General features: G+C 45.2%; 1 protein-coding gene across 1 annotated transcript in view; it reads left to right on the top strand.

Moving 5' to 3' along the window:
• The window catches only part of NUP210 (nucleoporin 210), a gene marked incomplete at its 5' end in the record, with an annotated part of 331,314 nt that overhangs the window by 258,724 nt on the left and 48,514 nt on the right, over positions 1–24,076 (top strand). Inside the window, 4 exons of the mRNA XM_082265210.1 lie at positions 9,207–9,382; positions 15,172–15,392; positions 15,575–15,711; positions 16,536–16,659. Of these exons, the coding sequence (XP_082121336.1) occupies positions 9,207–9,382; positions 15,172–15,392; positions 15,575–15,711; positions 16,536–16,659 (658 nt within the window). The remainder of the gene's footprint in view (positions 1–9,206; positions 9,383–15,171; positions 15,393–15,574; positions 15,712–16,535; positions 16,660–24,076) is intronic.

Below are 24,076 nucleotides of genomic sequence, written 5' to 3'. Positions count from 1 at the left end.
CGCCTTATCTCCTCGGTTGTTCACAAAGATTTTGGCCCCAGTGCTGGCCTTGCGAAGGCAGAAGGGGGTCGCTGAATTTGGTTACCCTGACGATCTGCTTCTGTGTGCAGAGTCGTCTTAGGCTCTAGAAGCCGACTTGCACATTACTGTACGAACTCTGCAGGGGTTCGGATGAACACTGAATTTTCAGAAATGGATTCAGCATCTGCCCAGGTGTTTCTTTCACAGGCAAAACTACTGAAGCTGCAGGATGTGATTCGGCTCCTGTTGTCCAACCATCGGTTGTTGTTCAGGCCTTGAATGCAAGTGGTTTCCACCTTTGAGGCGGTTCCATTTGCTCTATTCCATGCCAGACCTTTGCAAAGAGAGATTCTGGCCAAATGGAACAAGGATCTGCTGTCATTGAACAATCTGATCCTTTTGACTTGGGTACAAGGGGGGGTCTCTGATATGGTGGCTCCACTCCCCAGCGCTTCGTCTGGGAAAATCCTTTCTTCCCCTGTATTGGAGAGTGATTTCCACAGATGCCAGTTTGTCTGGGTGGGGAGGTGTCTTGCGGGTGTACTCGGCCCAAGGTGTTTGGACTTGAGATGAGTCCAGTCTGCCGATCAACATCCTGGAAATTCAGGCGATCAGACCTTCTCCGTGGACGGATTATCTGCAGGGACACCCTGTGAGGATACTATCGAGCAATGCTACGACTGTGTGGCATATGTCAATCATCAAGGGGCACAAGGAGTGCCCTGGCGGCCCAGGAAGTAGCCGGCATTCTAAGGTGGGCAGAACTGTATAATCCGGCCCTCTCTGCTGTGTACATTCTGGGGGGAGAGAATTGGCAAATGGACTATCTCAGTCAGCAGACGTTGAATCCGGGAGAATGGTCTCTTCTCCCGGAGGTGTTTCATCAGCTGTGTCTGTGGTGGAGGCCCCCCGAAGTGGACTTGTTGGCCTCCTGCCTCAACAGGAAGGTGCAGCGGTTCGTGTCAAGGTTTCGGGATCCTCTGGCTGATGCAAGCAGGTACCCTGGTGGCCCCTTGGGGTCAGTATCGCCTGATTTACACTTTTCCTCCGATATAACTTCTGTTGAGACTGCTACACAGAATCGAGGTAGAAGGGATTCCAGTCATTCTGGTGGCACCAGACAGGCCTCATCGATCTTGGTGTGCAGGCCTGGTAAGGCTGGTAGCAGATGTCCCTTGGAAAGTTACTCTCAAGGAAGATCATCTATCTCAGGGACCAATTTTCCATCCTGCTTTAGTCGCTGGCTTTAACGGCTTGGCTATTGAAAGCCAGGTGCTAAAGGACAGAGGGCTGTCTGAGTCGGTGATTCCTACCTTGTTAAAAGCTAGGAAATCTACTTCCAGAAAAGTTTCATAGTTTGGAAGGCGTACATTACTTGGTGTGGGTCCCGGGGGGTTTCTCCCTTTTTCCTTTTCTGTGTCTCGCCTGTTAAAGTTTCTACAACTAGGTGTAGACCAACCTTTGGCTCTGGGCACCATCAAGAGCCAGATTTCCGCCTTGGCCATATTTTTCCAAAGGCCTTTGGCTTTCAAGTCCTTGGTTCACGTTTTTGTGCAGGGAGTTCGCCATCTGGCTCCACCGGTATGATCCCTGGTACCTCCGGGGGATCTCAATTTGGTACTATCAGTGCTTCCAAAGCCTCCTTTTGAAAACATTTGTTAACTTCCTCTGCTCGCTCTGTCGCAGAAGGTGGCCTTTGTAGTCGCTATTACTTCTGAACGTAGGGTGTTGGAGTTGGCTGCGTTGTCCTGTCGGTGACCTTACCTGGTGGTTCACAGGTACAAAGTGGTGTTGCGACCTTGTCAGGTGTTCCTTCCTAAGGTGGCCTTAAGGTTTTATTTGAATGAAGATATTGTGTTATCGTCCTTATGTCCTAAGCCGAAATATTCTAATGAAATTGCTTTGCATTCCTTAGTGGTGGTGATCAGGGTGATTTGGTTGTACCTGGGGGGATGACCGGAAGTCTATTTCGGAAATCCGATTCTTAGTTCTTACAAATGGACCTTTTAAGGGGCAGGCTTAATCTACTGCGACCATTTCCAGATGGATCAGGCAGACAGTGGTGCAGGCCTATTCTATTAAGGGTCAGGTTTCTCCTTTCCCTGTCAAGGCGCATTCTATGTGGCGCATAGTGCTTCTTGGGCCTTCCGTCACCCGGCGTCAGTGGTTCAGGTGTGCAAGGCGGTTATGCGGTCGTCTGTACACACATTCACAAAGTTTTATAAGGTGGATGTACTTGCATGTTCGGATGCTGCTTTTGGCCGCAGTTTTGCAGGCTGCGGTTGCAAAGGCTCCCGCCTCTTGAGAGTGTATTTTTTCCATGGTGGTGAGTTCCAGGTTCCTTGTTGAGCTCCTGTTTTACCTGGTTGGCTATGTTTAGCCTTGTTGGGAGTTCTATGTATTGCTGTGTTTTTTTTTTTTTCCCCCACCCCTCATGTTGATACTGTTTTGGGACATTCCATGGGTCTAGAAGACATGGAGCTGTGTCCTTGAGTGAATGAAAGAGAAAACTGGATTTTTGTCTTACCGTAAAATCCTTTTCTCTGAGGTTCACTGATGGACACAGCACCTGCCGATCTGTTGGGTTGAGTTATATATTCTTCTGCCACTGCTTGTTACAAAATGAAGTGCAAACTGAAGTCCTATAGCAGGAAGTAATGGTATACCCCTTGGGACTGCCTCAGGGGCGTAGCCAAAATTGTTTCTGCCTAGTCCTAGGCCCAAGGGTCTAGAAGACATGGAGCTGTGTCTGTCAGAGAACCTCAGAGAAGAGGATTTTACGGTAAGACAAAAATACAGTTTTACCTGTTCCTGTAAGGGTAACAATACTTTCTTATGACAACCTTTTTCCTTGAACCTGTTTACCACCAAATTGGACTGTTGGACATAATCTTCTAAACTGTCACAATAAGTTCATTACTTGTTGCATACCTTTTTAACCTGCCCTTGCGGATTGCCATATGTTGGTTGTACAAGAGTGAAGCTAGGCATTAGAATCAATGAACATTTAAACAATATAAAAAGGGGGTTCCAAAAACAAAGTCTTTTAAATCATTTTAAAATCCATCACACATAGGGGAGGAAATATTAAGCGGAGGATATCAAGAAATGAAACTGAATAGATTTTTGAGTTGAATACTTTAAATTCAGCAGGCAGGAATGTAGACTTTGATCTAAATTGTTTTATATCAAATTGATTGTTTTTAATATTGTGTTATAAGATTGTGTTTTTTTTTTTTTACAACTTTGAGATGTCCCAATTGATTCAAATCCTTTAATAAAGGGTTTAGTAGTATTGTCTACCACTAGATGATGCAAATACACTCGTCACCCCAGAGGGGGTGTACATCCCTCATTCTAATTTATATAGAGCATTGTCATTAAATTTATAAAGATAAATGTTATAAGTTTACTTTATTATATTTAAAAAAAAAAAAAAAATTTTTTTTATTGCCTGTGGTAGTGCCAGGGGAAAGTGTACAGACAATACAATTGTAGTGAACCAACAGTGGTTAAAATTATTATTGACCATAGGCAAAAAATATAAAAACACCTTCCGCATGTGTAAAAACCGTGAATGGGTGACCCAAAAAAAGAAGGTGCCGTGAGTGAGGTGCCGCTCCAGTAGACGTCTGATGACGAAACGCGTAGGGCGGAGCTACGTACGCCACACGTCACTTCCGGTCTAAGTGGTTTGGAGGCGTGGAACGCGGAAGCGTCCCGGCGTCCTGTACACAGTTGATGTGATCGGTCCAAATGTGAGTTATCTACACTTGCCTTTGTACTTATAACTGCATACTACGCTATTGGGGTACCTTGTTCTTTCTGCTTGAGCACCACAGATTTGAACATCCGAGGGAGGTAGCTCCCAGTGGCTGAAGGAACCCCAGACTGAACCGTTCTCCCTCTGTGGCTATTTACCATACTCTCATGGCCCAGAAGAGGAAAAACTGGGTGAGAGTGTTACCTATTGGTTTCACCTTTTAGACACCTCACTCCCAACACCCTCCCCTTTCAAATCACCCACTCACCACTCTACCACATGCGGAAGGTGTTTCCATATTTTTTGCCTATTGTCAATGACAATCTTTTTTTTTTTTTTTTTTTTTTTTTTTTTTTTTATCAAAACATTTTATTGAGGTTTCACACCAGACATGAAGCAAAAACCAAGACAGGCATACAGAGGAACATCTGGAAACAAAGTACAGTCATGGTGCATAAGTAAATAACATTGAGAGCATAGGAATCAGCTGAACATACATAAAAAAACCCCCAGGTGCAGCCATAACACTGAATGTAGCAGCCCTTATGAAAAGACCTTGGGGACATCATGTAGATGGGAACTGCGTTGAGGGGTCAGGAAAAAGGGGTGACCTCCCAAATGGTGAGAGCCGGAACCAGGAGCCTAAGCACTAAACATCATAGGGACACCCCCAGGGGGAACTAGCTGTGTCGGGGGTTGGGGGCTCACCCCATAGAAGTGTAAAATCCGGCAAAAAAAAAAAAAGAGGTGCCTCAGTCTTGGTTGGCGGAGGAAACGTGTCCAACAGGTGACAGCAATCGACCCCAAGCAATGAGTATAAGTTTACTTTTTAATTAAACTTCATAATATAGGCTGTGAATTATTGCCAGTAAACTTAGTATGGGTATGGGAGTCTAGATTAATTATTTTTAATTAAGTATGGTAAGGATTTAACAGGATAGGGCCTCTGAAATGGAGGTAGCCTAGAAATAAGGAAGCGATGAGTCTGATCACATGACCCCTGAGGACGTCAGACGGTGCTGACGAAACACGCTGGGTGGGCCCTGCGTAACGGGTCACTAACATCATTGTTTGGAGCACAGGTGGAACGCATACCGGGGTCCTTGCTTTTTAACAGGCCTTGTAAGTGTAATTTTAATGCGTTTTATAGAATAAAGTTGTGATATACTGCACTATGGGAGGCATTTGCTTTTACTTTCCCATATGAGTTGGATCAACGAGGGTCCGTTTGATATTGGTGGTTGCTGCTATTGAACTCTGCACCTGGTATACAGGACCAAGAAAGTGGTATTCCTTGTTGGCTCTGGCAAATAGGGCTTTCTTTTGATGGTATTTGATCACCTGTGCGATTTTTATTTTTTGCGCTATAAACAAAAAAATAGCGACAATTTTGGGGGGGGGGGGACAATATTTTTCACATTCTGCTATGACATTCCCAAAAAAAATGTAAAAATCAAAATTTAACATTTTTGGACAAATTTTCTGCTACATATTTTTGGTATTCGTTGTATTTTGATTGGTTTGCGCAAAAGTTATCACATTTTCTAACTATGGGAAAAATTTATGTCATTTTTATTGGGGTTTTTTTTTTTTTTTTTTTTTACTAGTAATGGCGGCGATCTGCGATTTATTATTTTTTTTTTTTTTGATCTTTTGTACACCAAACGGTTTTGGGATTTAAAACAGACTTGTTGGCAACCTATCACAAAAAAATCTCTTTCTCCTTCACAAGAACAAGCACTTAAACAGCTCCAAAATAATCCACACATTGTAATAAAACCCTCGGATAAGGGGGGTAATCTTGTCATCATGTCACACACCCAAAACCAATGTGCTTCCATGTGCTAAATAATCGTTCCTGGTACACTCCGATTTATCCGGATTTAACACTATCTTTTGAAAATTAACTGTACAATCTTTGTTTAGATGCCTTCCTCTCTGGCATCATTAACCAGTTGACGACCGCCTGCCGCAAATGTACTGCGGCAGGCAGCCTCTCCCAGGCAAATCGCTGTACATGTACGGTGCTCGCTCTCCAGCCCCCGCTCGACAGGGGGTTCAGATTGCTGCCTTACACCCGTGATCGTTCCCCGCTGAGAGAGCAGGACGGTCGGCTGTTGTAAAAACAGCCAACTCTCCTCCCTGGGATGATCACACAGCTCATGTGATCCTGCTATATAGGATCACATGTCCCTATGGTCATCTCGGAAGCCACGCCACCCCCCCCCCCCCCCCCTCACAGTTAGAATCAATCCCCTAGGCTTATATTTAACCCCTTGATCACCCACAGTTAACCCCTTCCCTGCCAATGGCATTATTACAGTAACAGTGCATATTTTTAGCACTGATTACTGTAGTCACGTCACTGGTACCCCCAAAAGTGTCAAAAATGGCAGTTAGGGGTCCAATCTGTCCACCGCAATGTTGCATTCCCGCAAAAAAAATCGCAGATCGCCGCCATTACTAGTAAAAAAAAAAAAATAAACCATAAAGATGACAAATCTTTCCCGTGGTTAGTAAAAGCAATAACTTTTGCGCAAACCAATCAAAATACGCTTATTGTGATTTTTTTTTTTTTTTCTTCCAAAAATATGTCGCGGAAAACAAATTGGCCTAAAATGTTAAAAAATTTTGATTTATACATTTTTTTTGAGAATGTTATATAGCACAATGTGAAAATAGTTTTTTTTTTTTTTTTTTTTTTTTTAAATTGTCGCTCTTTTTTTCAAAAATTAAAAATCGCACAGGTGATCAAATACCACCAAAAGAAAGCTATATTTGTGGGGGGGGGGAAGGGTCATAAATTTAATTTGCGTACAGCGTCGCACGACCGCGCAATAATATATTGGATATTTTTTAACTGTCAAAGTAGAAAATGTCAATTTTTTCGCAAAATTTTCGCTCTTTTTTTTTTTATTAATATCGCAAAAAATGAAAAGCGCAGAGGTGATCAAAAACCACAAAAAGAAAGCTCTGTTTGTGAGGAAAAAAAGGAAGCAAATTTCTTTTGGGTACAGCGTTGCATGACCGCGCAATTGTCAGTCGCGCAGTGCCAAGTTGCAAATAGTGGCCTGGACGTTAAGCAGGAAAATCCTCCGGTCCTAAAGTGGTTAACAGACCAAAGATTTTTTATAAATAAACCTTGAGTTCTTCCTCATCTCTATGGCACGACGTATAGGATGATTGAATAGTAGACATAAATCCTGTCCAAGCGGGGCCAAGTAGATCCATAATTCAACAATATGGCTCCAAGGGTAAACAAGAAAAAGAAGAAAAAAACTTTTCGCTGAGCTAAAGAGGCCCCAAAGGTGTGTTATCCACCTAAAATATAGAAATTTATTAGAGAAGCTGAGATGAAGGTTGGCCAATCAGCTATAGGTACCTACATCCCAAAATGTGTGAGAAATCATGTAGGAAGAGGAAAAAGGGGGGCTAGATGAGGGACTTTAAGGGTACTGTCTAATGACCAATAGTATTGAAAGACAAGTTAGTAGAATATATAAAAAATTCCAAAATTTTTATTACACACATACAAAATGATATATTACGTAGGCAAACCGAGTGTACACAGACACTAAGCAATAAAACTGTATATGTATAATTGATATGAACCATCTAGGTTTTATACACATACACCAGGATAATACATAACATAAGTAATACCCTCACTGACTCAATTGTACAGTCAGGTAGATGTAGCCAATGACAATGTCCTCGGCTGGAAGGCGGCTGGCGCTTTTATAAGGTAGGCTCCCTATAGGGATATGACATAGCAGAGATTTGGCCACATTTATAATTTTGATATATATCATTTTTTTGTAGCATGTTATTCAATGTATTGTTTATCGATTCAGTATTTTGCACTTATTTTGTGTCTTATATTTAGTATATGTATACTGTATCAATTTTGCACCACCCCACGCCCCTGAAGAAGCGGATCTCCGCGAAACATGTCGGGCAATTTGGACATCACAGTAGCTACATCTACCAGACTGTACAATTGAGTCAGTGAGGGTATTACGTATGTTATGTATTATCCTGGTGTAGTCTGTGTATAAAACCTAGTTGGTTCATATCAATTGTACATATACAGTTTTATTTCTTAGCGTCTGTGTACTCTCGGTTTGTCTATGTACTATATAATTTTGTAAGTGTGTAATAAAAATTTGGGATTTTTTTATATATTCTACTAACTTGTCTTTCAATACTATTGGTCATTAGACGGTACCCGTAAAGTCCCTCATTTAGCCCCCTTTTTCCTCTTCATACATGATTTCTCATACGAAATAAAGATGTTGGCTCCCCCAATTAGCATGTGTAAATAACACATACCATTTGAATCCCAAACCAAATCACAACAAAAGGGGTGTTTTTAACGCATCAGTGTTATTTCAAATAAACGTTACACAGTATATCTAAAATCATGAGCTTTACAATTTTATTATGCAAACATCATATAAAATTAGGTATATTCCGTCATGAATGTACTGTATATCCATAACATAATACATATTTATAGAATGTTCCCGTGTACACATGTTCCATAACCAAACTGTCTGATGGTGTTTTATATTTTATGATGCATATCAAACCAATTAGCTACTGCAGATTACACATACAAGTATCACAAACAGACTAAAGCTGTAACGTATTTCACAGAGAGATTTCTTTCAGAGTAGAATGTAAATTCTAATCTGCAATGATATGCAGAATAATAAGGTATATTTGTACATATTAAAGCATGATTCACATGATACATTTCGTTTAATGTACAATATGCTGACTTGCCTATTTGTTGTATAACATTCTACATGAGCATATTTCAATCCCTATGGAACTGCAGGGGATCCGATGGAACTCAACAGTAGGATTTTCTGTGGAATGATGGAAAAAATAATAAATCACTCAGATACTATTTAATGAACATCAAAATTGCATCCACTTTCATAGTGCAAAGATATTTTACTTGTGCAGGAGTAATATTTTATTTCCTGGCTCATCTGTGAAACGCATTACAGCTTTAGCTGTCGTTTTTCTGTGATTATCTACCGCAGATTTCCCAGACGATTATCAGTATATGTATCACAGCATATAAAATTCCATCAATTTAGTTAAGGTATATCTGTGTATGGGAACAGTCTATAACTATATAACAACGTATGGATATACATTCATGATAGAATATTCCTTATTTTAGAAGATAATTTTGTATTGAATTTGTGAACAAAATCTCGTGATTTTAGATTTGTTTGCTTTTTTACAATCTTTTTACAATGATTTTAGATTTGTTTGCTTTTTTACAATCTGCGAAAACAAAGATCCATCTATCTAAGGGTCAGGAAAGCAAATGTAGATGCTGGTTTATGGCATTCTGAATGGATGGTTTTGGCTCATCTATTCTTGCTCTGTCTTGTTTTTACAGGTATCTCCAATTTCATATATGCGCATTGTAACTAGTCCAGTCCTTCAAACAGAAAATAGTCACTTATTGTCTGCAATTCCATTGGGAATAACCCTAGATTTCTCAGCCCATTTCCACGATAACACTGGGGAAGTTTTTCACGCACAGAATTCTGTTCTCAAGTTTGCAATTAACAGGTAAGTGCTTTTTTTCTGACTCTCTGTTTCTTGGGAACAGAAGGGTAATGCATTTAACTTTGTAATGCTTTAATTTGGGGGTCGACAACCCATTGATCTTGATCTACCTTGTCAAATGCAGGCAGGTGACACGTAGAGCCCAGGAATGAGCTAAGTTTACTTCAGACACTAGTCCGAAGCAGCCTAAACTATCCCTCCATCAGCCACGCCATCAGCCAATTAGAGGCAGCAAAGGCACTCCTGCTGATAATTAGCTGTCAGCTTTGAGAGCTTCCGGGGCAATCGTTTAAGCGGCTTTGGACTAGTGTCATCATCCCAGCTGTTGTCATTGGAAGGAAGAGAGGAAAGATCCCTGATGTGGCACATGCTTGGGAGTACTAAGGTGGTATGAAAGAGACAACCTCAGCCTGGGCTCCTGCCAGGCCATGCCCCCAACACGTTTTGCTCCTCCCCGGAGCTTAGTTTTGGGGATGCATTTGATCCCCCTAGTCCCCCATAACCACCAATTCCCCCCAAATTCTGCAGCACAGATCCCCTGAGGCTCCCTTGCAGCTGCCAGCTTCTCCTCCTCTCCCTTCCTGCCAGCTTCAGGTGCTGCAGGAAACCACAAGAGATTTATAGGTTATGTTTATCTTTTAAAAAAAAGTAGAGTAGAGTCAGTAGAGCTGTACCTCAGATACAGGCAGTTACCCTATGTTTACACTTATGTGTTTTTTAGTGCAATTTTCAGAAACGCTTCACAGTTCATTTAACATGGTTTCCTATGGTACACGTTCACATCTATGCGTTTTTTAGCCAGTGCATTTTTGGAAAGGGTCAGGTACTTTTTTCCCTGCAGCAGATTACGTTTTGCGTGTAATAGACTTCAATGGAGTCACACCAATTGATGTGTTTTGCAGTTTTTTGGGGTTTTCTTTTTTTTTTTTTCACTTTAACGCACTGTGTATAGTTGGTTGCCAAGGAGCAGCCCGGGAAGTCGGCCTCCACGTCCTTAACCGATGAGTTGTCATGAATTAAAAAAAAAAAAAAAAGATGCATGGCCCCCCCCTCCCCCCCAATCCATACTAGACCGAAAAAGAAAACAATGTCTCCCGATGTAGATATGTAGATGCATCGTCAATCACGATGCCAACCACCATCCGACCTGGAAGAAAGAAAAGCTTTGCTTGCGACGAACGCTCCCGTGGTCTGCCAGCTCCACCGTGTGACATTTCTTAAATAGCTAAGGGGCGGGGCCACCCAGTAACGTCACCTGGTGGCACTACCCCCTGTGACGTCATCAACCAGTGCACACTGGGCAGCTGACGTAACTGGGCAGTGCCACCAGGTGAGGTCGCCAGGTGGCCCTGCCCCTTAGATATTTAAGAAATCTCACACAGCGGAGCAGGCAGACCGCAGGATCGTTCGTCACGAGCGAAACCTTTTTTTTTTTTTTTTTACTTTCATTTTTTCAGGTCTGGCAGTGCAGCAGGTGTCTTTATTGATTATCTATATTGGGGGACATTGATTCTTATTTTTTTGCTAAAGGACCTATCAAAAACTCTTGTACTTTCTTTAGTCACTTTTACACTTTTTTGTGAATGGGTAGGGGTACTATGTACCTCATACTCCAAATGGGGGGGGGGGGGATCTGGATGCCCCCCTGTTAAAGGTCACTTCCAGATTCCCATAAGCCCCCCACCCGCAGACCCCCACAACCGCAGCCCAGGGTTGTGGGGAAGAGGCCCTTGCGCCCCCCCAAATGTTGAGGGCATGTGGTCTGATATGGTTGTAGATGTGAACCTAGACTAAGTAACTGAATTGCAAGAAGATCAGTGAACTACTAAAGTGCTCACCAGCGCCCCTATAGGTCATGAAGAACTACAGATGTCAACCACAGCACTCTGAATGAATTACATGGCCGTGTGGACAGAGCCCTAAATGGCCACGCTGTTTTTAAATTGTGACAGTGGATGTAGGGAGAAGATCCGACGCCCACTGTCACAATGAGGGATTGGGCCGGGGTGGAATTGGTAACATGTGTGTTACACCCTAAATATGGGTGTAACATGTTGCTAAAGGTGAATTTGTACTTTACCTATTAATCGCTCCTGTGTTCATTCATCACTGAAGCCCAGTGAACTGTTTGCTATGCTTCAATTTGTGAATAATTAGGAGCCTCTGTACAGACACTTCTATTCATGTGCAGTGCAGCCGAGGCTGCAGAAAAAAGGAAAGAGGGCTCTGTATTTGGTGTTTTGCACCTGCACCCACGCAGATGTCAGATTGGGAGCTGCGACTGTGTCCTTTCAGCCGCTGCATTCAAACTGACATGCATGGAATTGCCTGTATTGGGATGCATAAAACACCTGTGCATCTCTATGCTTGTAAACCTAGCCCTAACACGACTGTATGTTTTAGTAAAAAATCAAGTGTTTGGACTGGTGGAGTTGCTAGTTTCTTGCTATATGGTTTAAGCGAATACTTTGTGCTATGTAACCGTTTCCTATTCCTTCCTAAAGAAATTTCTTGGTACTCCATGTGTGTTCTATAAAGTCGTTACAAAGATGATTTTTTTTTTGTAGAACGCATAAAATCCCTTTCTCTATCGTTCATTCACGGACACAGTTCTCTGATCCATATCAGTAGGGTTATACTGCCCCCTACAGGAGTAGGACACTGGCATAAAAAAAGTTCTGGCTACGCCTATGGGCAGTCCCGGAGGGTACACCCTCTCTCTTCCTGCATAGGATGTCAGTTTTAATCTGCCTAGTCAGGAGTAAGGACCTAGTTCCTTGCTGGCATCTTTGATGCTGTCAAAGTATCTTTTTTATGTAGATTTTTTTTAGCTAGCCTTTTTCTACAGAATTTTTTCCTGTGAGATCTTCAAGTAACTATGCTGGGCTGGGCGACGGGCTGGATCTCTATATTCAGTGGTCACCCCTCAGTCTGGCCAGCGAGCGCGTGCAGCCCTTAGCTCCGCACTGGGTCGGCCGCGACATAGTCCCACTAGACTGGGGACTGGACCCGCGAGTTAAACGTCTCGCCAGGGCGCACACAACAGGGTCTAGGCTTATGTCTCAGTGTTTGTTTGGCCAACAGCCCTCCCACTTCGGTGGCGTGGGGGTCCTGTCAGAAGATGGTGCCCGCCTATGTTCCTGGTATGGTGCGTAAACGTCCCCCCTCCCTGGCGGATTTTGGGATGGTCGAACCCTCACACTGCTGGGTTTCCCTCTGTCCTGTTGTGACCCCCCCCCCCCCTCCTACCCCTTCCACGTGGGGGATTGTTTGGGTCTACCTGAGGCTGGGACCTAGTGTGCAGGCCGCATGGGTGGCCCAGGTGGTGCACCGTTCGGGGCGCTCAGTCGATCGTGTGGGGGGGCTCGGCCGGTTCCTCCAGGGCTAGATGGTGTAGGAGGGCTGGTGGGGGGTCTCCCTGTTGGGTTCTGTTGCTGCGCGGGGCTGCCATTTTGTTGCAGCCTTGTCTGCTTCTATGGCGGTGGCCATATTGGTACACCCGTTTTCAGCCATTTTGCGGTGGATTTTTTGCTGTGAAGGCCGATTGGAGTGCCTGGAGGCGTTATTTTGGGGGAGGAGCCCCTTCCTTCATCCCGGGTAGCTTCCTGGCTCACTTCCTTTCTCTGAGCCACCGCTGAGACCCTCCAAATCCGATTGCTTACTGGGGACAGTGAATTACTGAGGGTGGTCTCTCTCTGGGGGCTCATTAGCACATGTCTGTCCTCCGGGGGGCGCTGTAGCGCTGTGGGGCCGCTTCTTTTATGAACAAAAAAAAATAAATTTTTGTCATTTTTTGCAAATTTCGCTGGCGGGTTCCTCAGGTTCAGTATGGACCCTGTAGGCCATGTGTCCCCACCTGACCCCCTCACGGAGGCCACAAGGCCTTCCGTATCTCCACTTTCCAAGGTATTTTCGGCGGTTCGGGTAAGCATCTCTTCGGACCTGCCTGTGAGTTCTGGGGCTTTTGGTGTCGTCTATCAAAACGGTCCTTTTTGCTCAGTCCCTCTCGAGGATCCCCCAGAAGGCAATCCTTATCGAATGGGATTAGAATCCAGACTCTCTGGACTTTCGGATCCGGCTGAGCCGGGTGACCAGGGAGTCTTGATCTGAGAATCCGTCCTCCCCTTTTTACTGAACAATTGTCACCGTGGATGCAAGCCTGTCTGTGTGGGGAGGAGTCCTCAGCAGGTTCTCTGCTTCAGGAGTAAGGTCCCTGGAGGATCCAGGTTACCGATTAATGTCCTGGAGCTGAGAGCGATTCGGCTTTGCCTAGTTCACTGGATCGGGCACCTGCAGCTGTCCAGTGCACATTCCATCGACTACGCCACGACCGTGGCTTATGTCATTCACCAAGGGGGCACCTAGGGTGTCCTTGCGGCCTTGGAATTGACGGGCATTCTTCGTTGGACAGAGCGCCTCGCTCCAGCTCTCTCCACTGTGGCGCGATACCCGGTACTTCCGGTGCGACCTCTGACACCAACTGGGGACCTTGATTTGGTGCAGTCGGCTCTTCAAGAACCTCCTTTTGCAAGTATTTGAGGGTATCCCCTGCCTACCTTATTACAGAAGGTGACCTTCTTGGTTGCTGTCACTCGCGTGGGGTGTCGGCACTGGCAACATTGTCTTGTCGTTCTCCCTATATGTTGGTTCATGGAGACAAGTGGTACTTCGTCCAGATCCGTCCTTCCCTCCAAAGGGGGTTTCTAGTGTTCATTTGAGCAAGGACATTGTATTACAATCTTGTTTCCTAAGCCCTCACATCCTAGGCATGTGCATTGCATACTCTGGATAGAGTTAGGGCACTCAAGGGGTACTTGGCGACTACTGAGTCTTTTTCGTAAGTCGTGCTCGCTCTCTGTACTGAACAGGACTGCCTGCGTCTGCTGCGACTTTTTCCAGATGGGTCGGACAGACGGTGGTTCAGGCTTATTCGATTAAGGGTCAGGTCCTACCTTTCCCTGTTTTGGCGTGTTCTACTCGGGCGGCTAGTGATTCCTGGGCTTTTTGCCTGGCAGGCATCTGTGCTCCAGGTTGCAAGACGGCTACCTGGTAGTCTGTTCACACCTTTAACAAATTCTGTAAGGTGGATGTGCTGGCATCTGCAGATGCCTCTTTTGGCCGCAAAGTTTTGCTGGCTGCTGTCTGGAGGGCTTTTGGCCTTCCTTGAGGGTGTTTACTGTTTGTTTCAGGTGGGCCTCATCTTTTGTTCTGCTGAGTCCTATGTTGCCTGGTTGGCTATGTTTAGCCTTGGGGACCTGTTCTTTTCTGCTGTTCCCACCCCTCATTTTATGGCACTGCTTTGGAACGTCCCTACTGATATGGATCAGAGAACTGCGTCCGTCAATGAACGATAGCGAAAACTGGATTTTTTGACTTATCATAAAATCCTTTTCTCTTAAGTTCATTGACCGACGCAGTACTCACCCCTCTATTTTGAGTTGTGTTGGTGTTCTTTCTGACACTGCTTTGATACAAAACTGACATCCTATGCAGGAAGAGAGAGGATGTACCCTCCGGGACTGCCCATAGGCATAGCTAGAACTTTTTTTCTGCCTAGTGTCCTACCCTGTAGTATAACCCTACGGATATGGATCAGAGAACTGCGTCCGACAATGAACTTAAGAGAAAAGGATTTTACAGTAAGTCAAAAATCCAGTTATTTTAATTGTAGGAAGAATGTGCTTCTTCAAACCACATGATGGCAGTATTGCAGCACTTAAGAATATTATTTTTTGTAGTGATATTAAATACTTCTGTGTGAATTTTATATATTTTTTTTCCTGTAATTTTAGAGATGATTTTGTACAAATTGGTAAGGGACCCACAAATGACAGTTTTGTCATGCGCACAGTCAATGTTGGATACACTATATTAAGTGTGTGGGATGCTGAGAACCCAGGAATCTCGGACTATATACCCCTGCCTGTCCAGCACAATATATACCCTAGCTTAAAGGAAGAAGTTGTGGTTGGTGATGTCATCTGTTTTACAAGTACAGTTGCCAGTCAAAAAGGTAAGTTATTAAAGGCATCTCAACATTCAAGTATGTGTGTACCTACTACTACTGACATGATACAGGACTTTGGTGCTTACATTTTAAACTTCTAATCCTCTAACAGTGCTTATTGTTTTCATTCAAAAGATATTTTGTATTCCGAATAACAGCAGTAAGTGGCATGTACACTTTCCTGACAGGTTTGGCTGGAATATGGAGTTCTTCGTCTATCTCTACTCTTCAGATTGATCCAAGAACAGGTGCTGCTTTAGCAAGAGATTCTGGATCTGTGACTGTTTATTATGAAATTCCTGGGTTCCTTAAGACTTATCGTGAGGTAAAAAGACATACAATTAATTCAGAAACTAAATTTAGTGCATATATGAGTGTGTATAAATTAATATGTACTTATAATAAGTAGTGGTGGTTCCATCACCACTAACAATGGACCTGTTCTACTCATTGACCTATTGATGTTTGGAAGAACGGAGTAAAAACTTAACCTAATTACTTAGGTACAGAGTAAATTAGGCAAGAGTACTAAATGATCATAGTTATCTGTCGCATAAGCAATCCTGTAGCTAGCAGCAACTTGGATAGCTAGGAGACCAAAAGAAACCAGATTCCTAATTCCAGGGCATCTCTCCCTTGCTGGCTTAACCAATAATGCAGCTTTCGGCTGCTACTCCCTTGCTTACAAGTGAGATTTTGCAAGGTTTTGGACATCAAGGAAGTAATGCTATACAAGCAGGCGAGTGTTACATTTAATCATCCTTTCAAGTATTTATGTATTTTAAACACCAAACGCAGGTCAAAAAATTCCCATGACTTTGTTGGTGTAATCTGGATAACTGTTCTAAAGCTTGCTTTGTGCTGCGATTCTTTCGACTCAGCAGGTGCTACAGGCATGCATTTGCATAGTAGACGAAGCAGGTGTTTGAGACTGCATTTTATGGCAGGGCTGCTCAAATGCATGTGTTGGTTACTTCATTTGTGATATCCTTTTGACCTTTCTGACGTGTTTTCACACCCACCAGTTGAAATGATAATGCTGAACTCCAGTTCATATAGAATTGGAGAATAGGTTATGGCTTCTAGAATCCATATCTAAAAATATTGTCTGTATACAGTTTAAGTATTACATTTTTTTTCTTATTTCAGATGTTAATACATTCTCCTCTGAGAACGCATGTGGTAAATGCAAATGGGGAGAAAATCAGTTTGCAGGCTGAAAATTTACATAAATTGCTTGTTGAAATTGGAGACAATAACAACAATTTAAAAGGTAAATATAGAAAATCTTTCTGGTGTAATTTTCCTGCTGAAATGGTCTGTTTAAGCAGGTGGTACTAACAGCATAGCAAAATTGTGTTTGTCCATCAGAACTCCTTACCTTTTTGGATTTATGTAAAGGCTAAGTTCAAATTTATGAACAAAAATAATGCACATACGTTTGCTCGAAAAAAATTAGCATTTATTTTTCACAGGAGCCTGCAGAGCATTGCACCCACAGTCAGTGGATCTGGGATGCAAAGTCAGGCTCCTGCAAACTCTTCCTAATGCCCCGTACACACGTGGAGATTATCTGAAGACTTTTGTCTGCAGACTTACCAAAACCATATAATATGAGGTCAAACCTAAACACTTTCAATTTGTATGCAATCCGGCAGGCCCTTGCACTACATAGAAAAGGTAAATCTGAAGACAGAAGTCTTCAGATAATCTGCACGTGTGTACGGGGCATAAGGCTCTGGGCCATACCTCTGTACAGGCTGTCAGCTTCAGAGCTGCAGGAAGTGTGAATGGACTAAAGCCCCGTACACACGTACTGATCGTCGGCCGAACGATCGGCCGTCTTTTGTCCAAGGCTGTCGTGTCTGTTGAAAACTGCAAAAGACTGCACACGAATTTTGTCAGCCAACAACAGCCGACTGCAGAAGTGATGTCATGTGATGGTTAACTTTCCTTGTCTTTTTTCTTTTCTGAGCATGCCCAGTCTTGCTAATCTGCTGTCTGTCAGCCGAAATCTGTACTGACTGGCGAATAATCGGCCGTTCTGGTGACTGCCAACAAATATTTTAAAGTCTGCACGACAGATTCTGTTCGGCCGAAAATGCGCTGTCGGAAGCATCATACTAACAAGCCTACAATCGGCCGATCGGTCGCCGGCCGAATATTTACGGCCCACAATCGGTACGTGTGTACGGGCTTAAGAGTACTCTGATAAGCACGCTTAGTCTGTTGACACTTCATGGAAAATTTACTAAAACTGGTGCACTCAGAATCTGGTGCAACTGTGTATAGTAGCCAATCGGATTCTAACTTCAGCCTGTTAAATTAAGCTTTTACAAAATTTCTCTGAAGAGCTGGACCAGAATTTGCACCCTCCAGTTTTAGTCAATAACCCCTACAAGTCTGTCTGCCGCGGTGGTAGACGGGACATGTAGTTCATTCTGCTTGAGCAGGCTACACGCTAAGTATGGGTGTAACATGTTCAAAAGGTGAACCAATCCTTAAAGCGGAGTTCCACCCAAAAGTGGAACTTCCGCTTTAGGGAGTCCTGACCCCCCGACATGCCACATTTGGCATGTCATTTTTTGGGGGGGGGAGCGGGTACCTCGTTTTGACAGGTACCCGCTCCCACTTCCGCTCGGAGCGCCGCGGCGCCCTGAGCGGAAGTTCTCCTCTCCCCCTCCCTCCCTGCAATCTTCTGGGACACGTCAGAGGTCCCAGAAGATTGCCGGCCAATCACGGCGCGCAGCGCGACTCGCGCATGCGCAGTGGGTACCCGGCTGTGAAGCCGCAAACTGTAACAGCCGGGTGCCCACAGCAGTGATGCCGGCGCCGAGGGAGAGGATCGAGGCTTCCGGCGGCCGCATCGCTGGACCGTTGGACAGGTGAGTAAATGGCTGGAACTCCGCTTTAAACCACATTTGTCCCTTTTGCCTTTGACCTTTTTGCTTCCCAAACAATTATAATTCTCTTCAGGATAGGGCTTTAATTTGGTAGCAAAATTGTGTGTGTGTGGTTTTTTTTTTTTTTTTTGTTTTTTTCTTCTTGTTTTTTTTATTGGGATAAAAATTATAAGAAAAAAATGTATTTCCTTTGATTTTTCCCAACGTATAATTTGTGCACCCCTATATATTTACCACAAAATATAATTAACAAAGTCTGCTGAATAAAGTGATATCACATTAGTGTAACTGTTATGTAACTTAGCAGAAGGATTACCTCTTAGCGCTGGCACCTCCCGACCCTTTAGGAAGTTTATGACACCGGGAGGCGGGGCACGGCTTAGGATCATGTGACCGCCGTGATTGGCAGTCATGTGGTCCGAAAACTCCCGATCGCAATGAGCAATCGGGAGCTTTTGGTTAGGCGATAGTACCTATGCTGGAAGCGTGCGGCACACGTGCTCTCAGCACAGGTGTATACACAGCAATTCATGCAAATATGCAGCCCCTCGGCACGAAGGACCAGGTGCTGAGAGGCCGCATATGTGCGTACGCCAAGGGGTAACGATTAAAGTGAACCTTTGCATTTCACTTTAGGAGAGCTTTATTCCACTTTTGATACTGAAATGCGGATGTATGCCGGGAAAAAAAGTTTGCATATATTGTTAGCATAACTTTAAGATTAAGTTGGGTTGACCAGGGCAAAAATTAGCTTGATGGCTAGGTTTTATTTTTTTACAGGTTTACTCTCACTAAAAGTTCAAAAGACATTAGCTGCAATCAGCCAGCAATAGATCATTAGAACTGTGATTTATATGTGGCTGCTCCAGAATCTTCTTGACCATTGGGTTATGCTGCCCCATACAGGAAAAAGCTTTACCACACCTATGGGGCAGTCCCAGGGGGTATACTCGCACCTCCTGCTACAGGCATTCTGTTTTTTTCTGCCTAGTGAGGAGCAAGGACCTATCTCCTTGCTAGGATCTCTGGTCCTAGCATTTTTTTTAAAATTGATTTTTTTTATCTTTTTTTTTTTTTTTTTTTAATTTTCTGTTCCTGTGAGAACTACAATCAACTGCTGGACTGGGCGACGGACTGGATGTTCTGGATCCTTATGGTCTCCCCAGTCTGGCCAGCGAGCAGGCCCCGTCTTCAGCACCGTGCTCGGTCGGCCGCGACCTAGCCCCACTAGACGGGGACTGCCCAGAGAGTTAAACGTCTCGCGAGGACCCATAGACCTGGTCACCACCTGGGTCGCAGCGTGCCTCTGGTCTGCAGCACCCTCATTTCGATGGTGTGGTGGTCTGTCTGGACCACCCAGTTTCTATGGTGTGGTAAGTAGTGTCCCCCCTTCCACTAGTGGCCTTTTGGGGTGGACGTGGGCCCCTCCCTGGAACTGTCAAACGCTTCCCACATAGCGTCCCTCATTTATCTGGGTCTCCCTGTAGACCACTTACCCACACCTAGGGGTGGCCATACATGTTATGTCTGTGTGGGGGTGTTGAGCGGGCAGGAGGGGGGCGCCGCAGGCTGCTAAAAATGCATTTTTGGAGGGGGGGGGTGGTCCTGGTTGGGGCTCCTGCCAGGGCCCCTCCTTACTGCCCATTCATTTCTGGGTGGTCACGAGAGCCATGTGGGCGCCACTTGTAGCCGCCACTTTGTCATGGATGGCTGCTGTATATATCGGCCGCCATGTTTGTGTAGTCCGGCAGCCATTTTCTTGTAGTTTCCCTTTAATATAAAGCGTTGGCAATGTTTTGGTAGCCTAAGGGGCGGTGATTCGGCGGTGGACCCCTAGTGTTCTTTCCTGAACTTTCTCTTTCTCTCTGATCAGCGTGCAGCTTTGGTGTTCTGCTCTGTACCTGAGTTGGTGGTGGTGAGTCCCTGTGGATGCTAAACAGTCTCCCTCTTTCTGCTATAGCAGCGACTTGGTGCACCGAGACTTGTGGTGCAGCAGTGGGGATTTTTATAGTAGTATCTTTTCTTTTTTTTTTTTGCTAGTGGTCCCCAGGTTAACCCATGGAGTCCCTGGAGCATCTCTCACCACCTAACCCCCTCTGAGGCTGCATGGCCCTCTGGGTCCCAGTCCGCTTTGACTGCAGTCCTAGGGTCACTAGTGTCCACTAGGTAGATATGGCCCTGAAAAACAGCACGGGCAAAAAGTGTTTCCTACCCTCACCTGCACCCTGTCTCATCCTGGCCACGATGCGAGTCTCCCTACTGGGTCTGCGTCCACACACCCTGAGTTCTGTTTTGAGGATAGTGAGGATTATTCCTCTCCACTACGGTCATGCATGAAAAAGCACTATTGGATGCACTGATTGTATCAGTGCAGGGAACTGTAGGACGCAGCTGCTGCGTCTGAGACACCGGTACATTTCAGTACCCGCAGATCCTCAAAGGAGGCAAAGGTTTCAGCCTTTCCCGCCTACTTAGACAAAATTGTCGCGAGTAAATGGGCTTTCCCTAAATGCTCTGTCGGGGGGCCTAAGCGTTTCACTAGAAGGTATCCCTTTTTGAAGTCCCTATTTAAAAAAAAAAAAAAAAAACTAACAGTACCGCCTGTGGGGGATTCTCAGGTTTCCAGGTTAAATAAAGCCACCCTTGTCCCGGTGGAGGACTCTCCATCTTTTAAAGACCATTTTGACAAGAGAGCTGAATCTCTGGTGTGACACCTTTTTACCATGGCCGGTTCCAACCTTAGACTGGTGTTTACCATAACTTTGGTTTCCCAGACCTTAATGGAATAGGCAAAGCTTTTGCGCCAGGATTTGGAAGGGTAACAGATTCTCCCTAAACTCGCGGAGCTGGTGAACCAGTTGGTCCAAGGTTTGCAAACCATCTGTGATGTCTCTCTGTATGCGGCTCCCCTAGTCTGCAGGGTATCTGTAACAGCAGTGATCCTTCAGCTCATGATATGGCTCAAATACTGGTCTGCGAACCAGGCTTCCAAGAAGGTCCTGTCTACTCTCTCTTTTGTAGGAGATCGTCTGTTCGGAGCTTCCATGGAGATCATTTCATAAGATCATTAAGGTTCTTACAGTGGGGGAAGAGTATTGTTCTCCCGTAGGCTAACAGCAGCAAGGAGTCTCGTTGCAAACTTGGCCCTTTTTTTCTGGGATCACAAGCGGCCCTTTGATCTCAGGACAAGGGATCATAGAAACCACTTTGAATCCCCTCTGGAAGTTCCAAGAGGCCATTGTCTGGTAAGCCGATGGCGGGTCCCTCCAGACCCGCAGACAAGCCCTCTTCTGCCTTGATGGGGCGCCGTCATCTGTATCTGGGGTGGGGGGATAACTTTGCTTTTTTCCAGACCCGTGGACCTTCTTGATTCAAGACAGGTGGGTCCACGAGCTAATTCGGTCCGGTTACAAGATCGAGTTTCGAACTTCACCTCTGGCAAGGTTCTTCCCTTTCCTGCATTTGTCCACAGATCGCCTGAGAGGTCCCCTCGGGGCGGTGTCTTACAAGGGGTCATTGTACCGGTTCCAAAATCAGAACGCTTTCAGGGGTTTTATTCAAACCTATTTAGTGTTCCCAGGAAGGAAGGCAAAGTTCGTCCAATCCTGGATCTCAAGACCTGAACCGCTTTGTGCGGGTACAAACATTCTCGAAGGAATCCATTCGCACGGTAGTGGCATCCCTTCATCAAGGGGATCTTCTGGCCTCTATTAATTTCAGGGACGCGTAACTTCACATCCCAATATATGTCGGACATCAGCGTTTTCTCCGCTTTGCCGTGGGCATGAAGCATTATGAATTTGTGGCATTACCCTTTGGTTTCGCCTCAGCTCCTCGGGTGTTCACAAAAGTGTTGGCCCGGGTGTTAGCATTGTTGCGGCAGCGGGGATTGCGGTGCTCGGGGTAAATGGACGATCTTCTATGAGCAGAGTCTTTGACTGCTCTATAGAACAACCTGTGCGGATTTTTCAGAAGTCTGCTTTGGTTCCGTCCAAAAAGTTGGTTCTTTCCAAAAAGTTGAACTATCTATCTGGGTCTGCCTCGGCCTCAGCCAAGGTGTTTCTCCCACTGGACAAGTTCCAGAAGCTGCAGGATGCCATTTGATTTCTGTTGTCCAGCAGTCGGTCATCTCTCCAGACTTGCATGCGGTTGCTGGACCTGATGGTGTCTACCTTTTGAGGCGGCTGTGTTTTGCACAGTTCCATATGAGACCTCTACAAAGGGAGATTCTTGCCAAACGGGACAAGAATCCACAGTCTCTGGATAATCTTATCCTGTTGAGCCGGGGTATGAGAGTGTCCCTGATTTGGTGGCTTTGCTCTCCGGCTCTTTGACTGGAAAAATCCTTCTTTCCCTTGTACTGGACAGTGATCACCACAGCTGGCAGCCTGTACGGGTGGTAAGGTGTTTTGGGCATTGACTGTGCTCAGGGGGTTAGGACTCTGGAGCAGTCCAGGCTACCGATCAATGTACTGGACCTTCAGGCGATCAGACATTGTCTGGCCCATTGGACAGTTCGTCTTCATGGGTGTCCGGTATGGATTGAACCGGGCAATGCCACGGCCGTGGGATATGTCAGTCATCAAGGGGGGCACAAAAAGTGTCCTAGTGGTTCGGGAAGTAGCCGGCATTCTAAGGTGGGTGGAACATTTCATTCCAGCTTTCTCGGCTGTGCATATTCCAGGGGTGGAAAATTGGCAGGGGGATTACCTTAGTCGACAGGCCCTGGACCAAGGAGAATGGTCAATTCGTCCGGAGATGTTTCATCAGCTGTATCTCTGGTGGGGAACTCCCAAGGTGGGTCTTTTGGCCTCTTGTCTCAACAGGAAGGTGCAGAGATTCGTGGCAAGGTGTTGGGATCCTCTAGCAGACACACTGGTAGCTCCTTGGGGGCTGTACCGTCTGATTATACGCCTTTCCCCCCCTCTCAAACTTCTGCCAAGGATCAAGGCAGAAGCAATTCCAGTCATCCTTGTGGCCCCAGATTGGCCTCGCCGGTCTTGGTACACCGACCTGGTGCGACTGGTCACCGATGTCCCTTGGCGACTACCCCTTTAAAGGAAGACCTGTTTGCCCAAGGGACAATCTTCCAGCTTTACAGTCGCTGGATTTAACAGCTTGGCTGTTGAAAGCCAGGTGCTGAAGGATAGGAGGTTGTCTGACTTGGTAATTCGTACGCTGTTAAAAGCTAAGAAATCTACTTCTAGGAAGATTTGCCATTGAGTCTGGAAGTCGTACATTTCGTGGTGTGAGTCTCTGGGGGGTTTCACCCCGTTCTTTTTTTTTGTGGCTCGAATTTTGAAGTTCCTCCAAAGAGGTGTTGAACAGCGTCTGGCCTTGGCTACCATCAAGGGCCAGGTTACGGTCTTTGCGATTTTCTTTCAACGTCCTTGGGCAGCATTCCTTGGTTCGCACCTTTGTTCAGTGGTTCACCACTTGGCTCTGCCTGTGCAGTCTCCGTTGCCTCCTTGGGACCTTTTAAAATGGTATTGTCGGTTCTTCAGAAGCCGCCTTTTGAAAATATTCACGAGATTCCCCTGCTTACGTTGTCCCATTCTATGTGGCGATTACTTCCGCACGCAGGGTGTCCGAGCTGGCAGCTTTGTCTTGTTGTCCTTATTTGGTGGTTCACAGAGGTAAAGTGGTGCTTCGCCCTTGTCATTCATTCCTTCCTAAGGTTGTCTCTGGTTTCCATCTGAATGAAGACATTGTGTTGCCTTCCCTATGTCCTAAGCCTAAGCATCCGAAGGAGATTGCCTTGCATTCCCTGGATGTGGTTTGTGCGAT

Source organism: Pelophylax lessonae (genome assembly GCF_965119305.1).
Source record: "Pelophylax lessonae genome assembly, chromosome: 8".
Lineage (NCBI taxonomy): Eukaryota > Metazoa > Chordata > Amphibia > Anura > Ranidae > Pelophylax > Pelophylax lessonae.
This window is presented reverse-complemented; position numbering and strand designations above follow the sequence as displayed.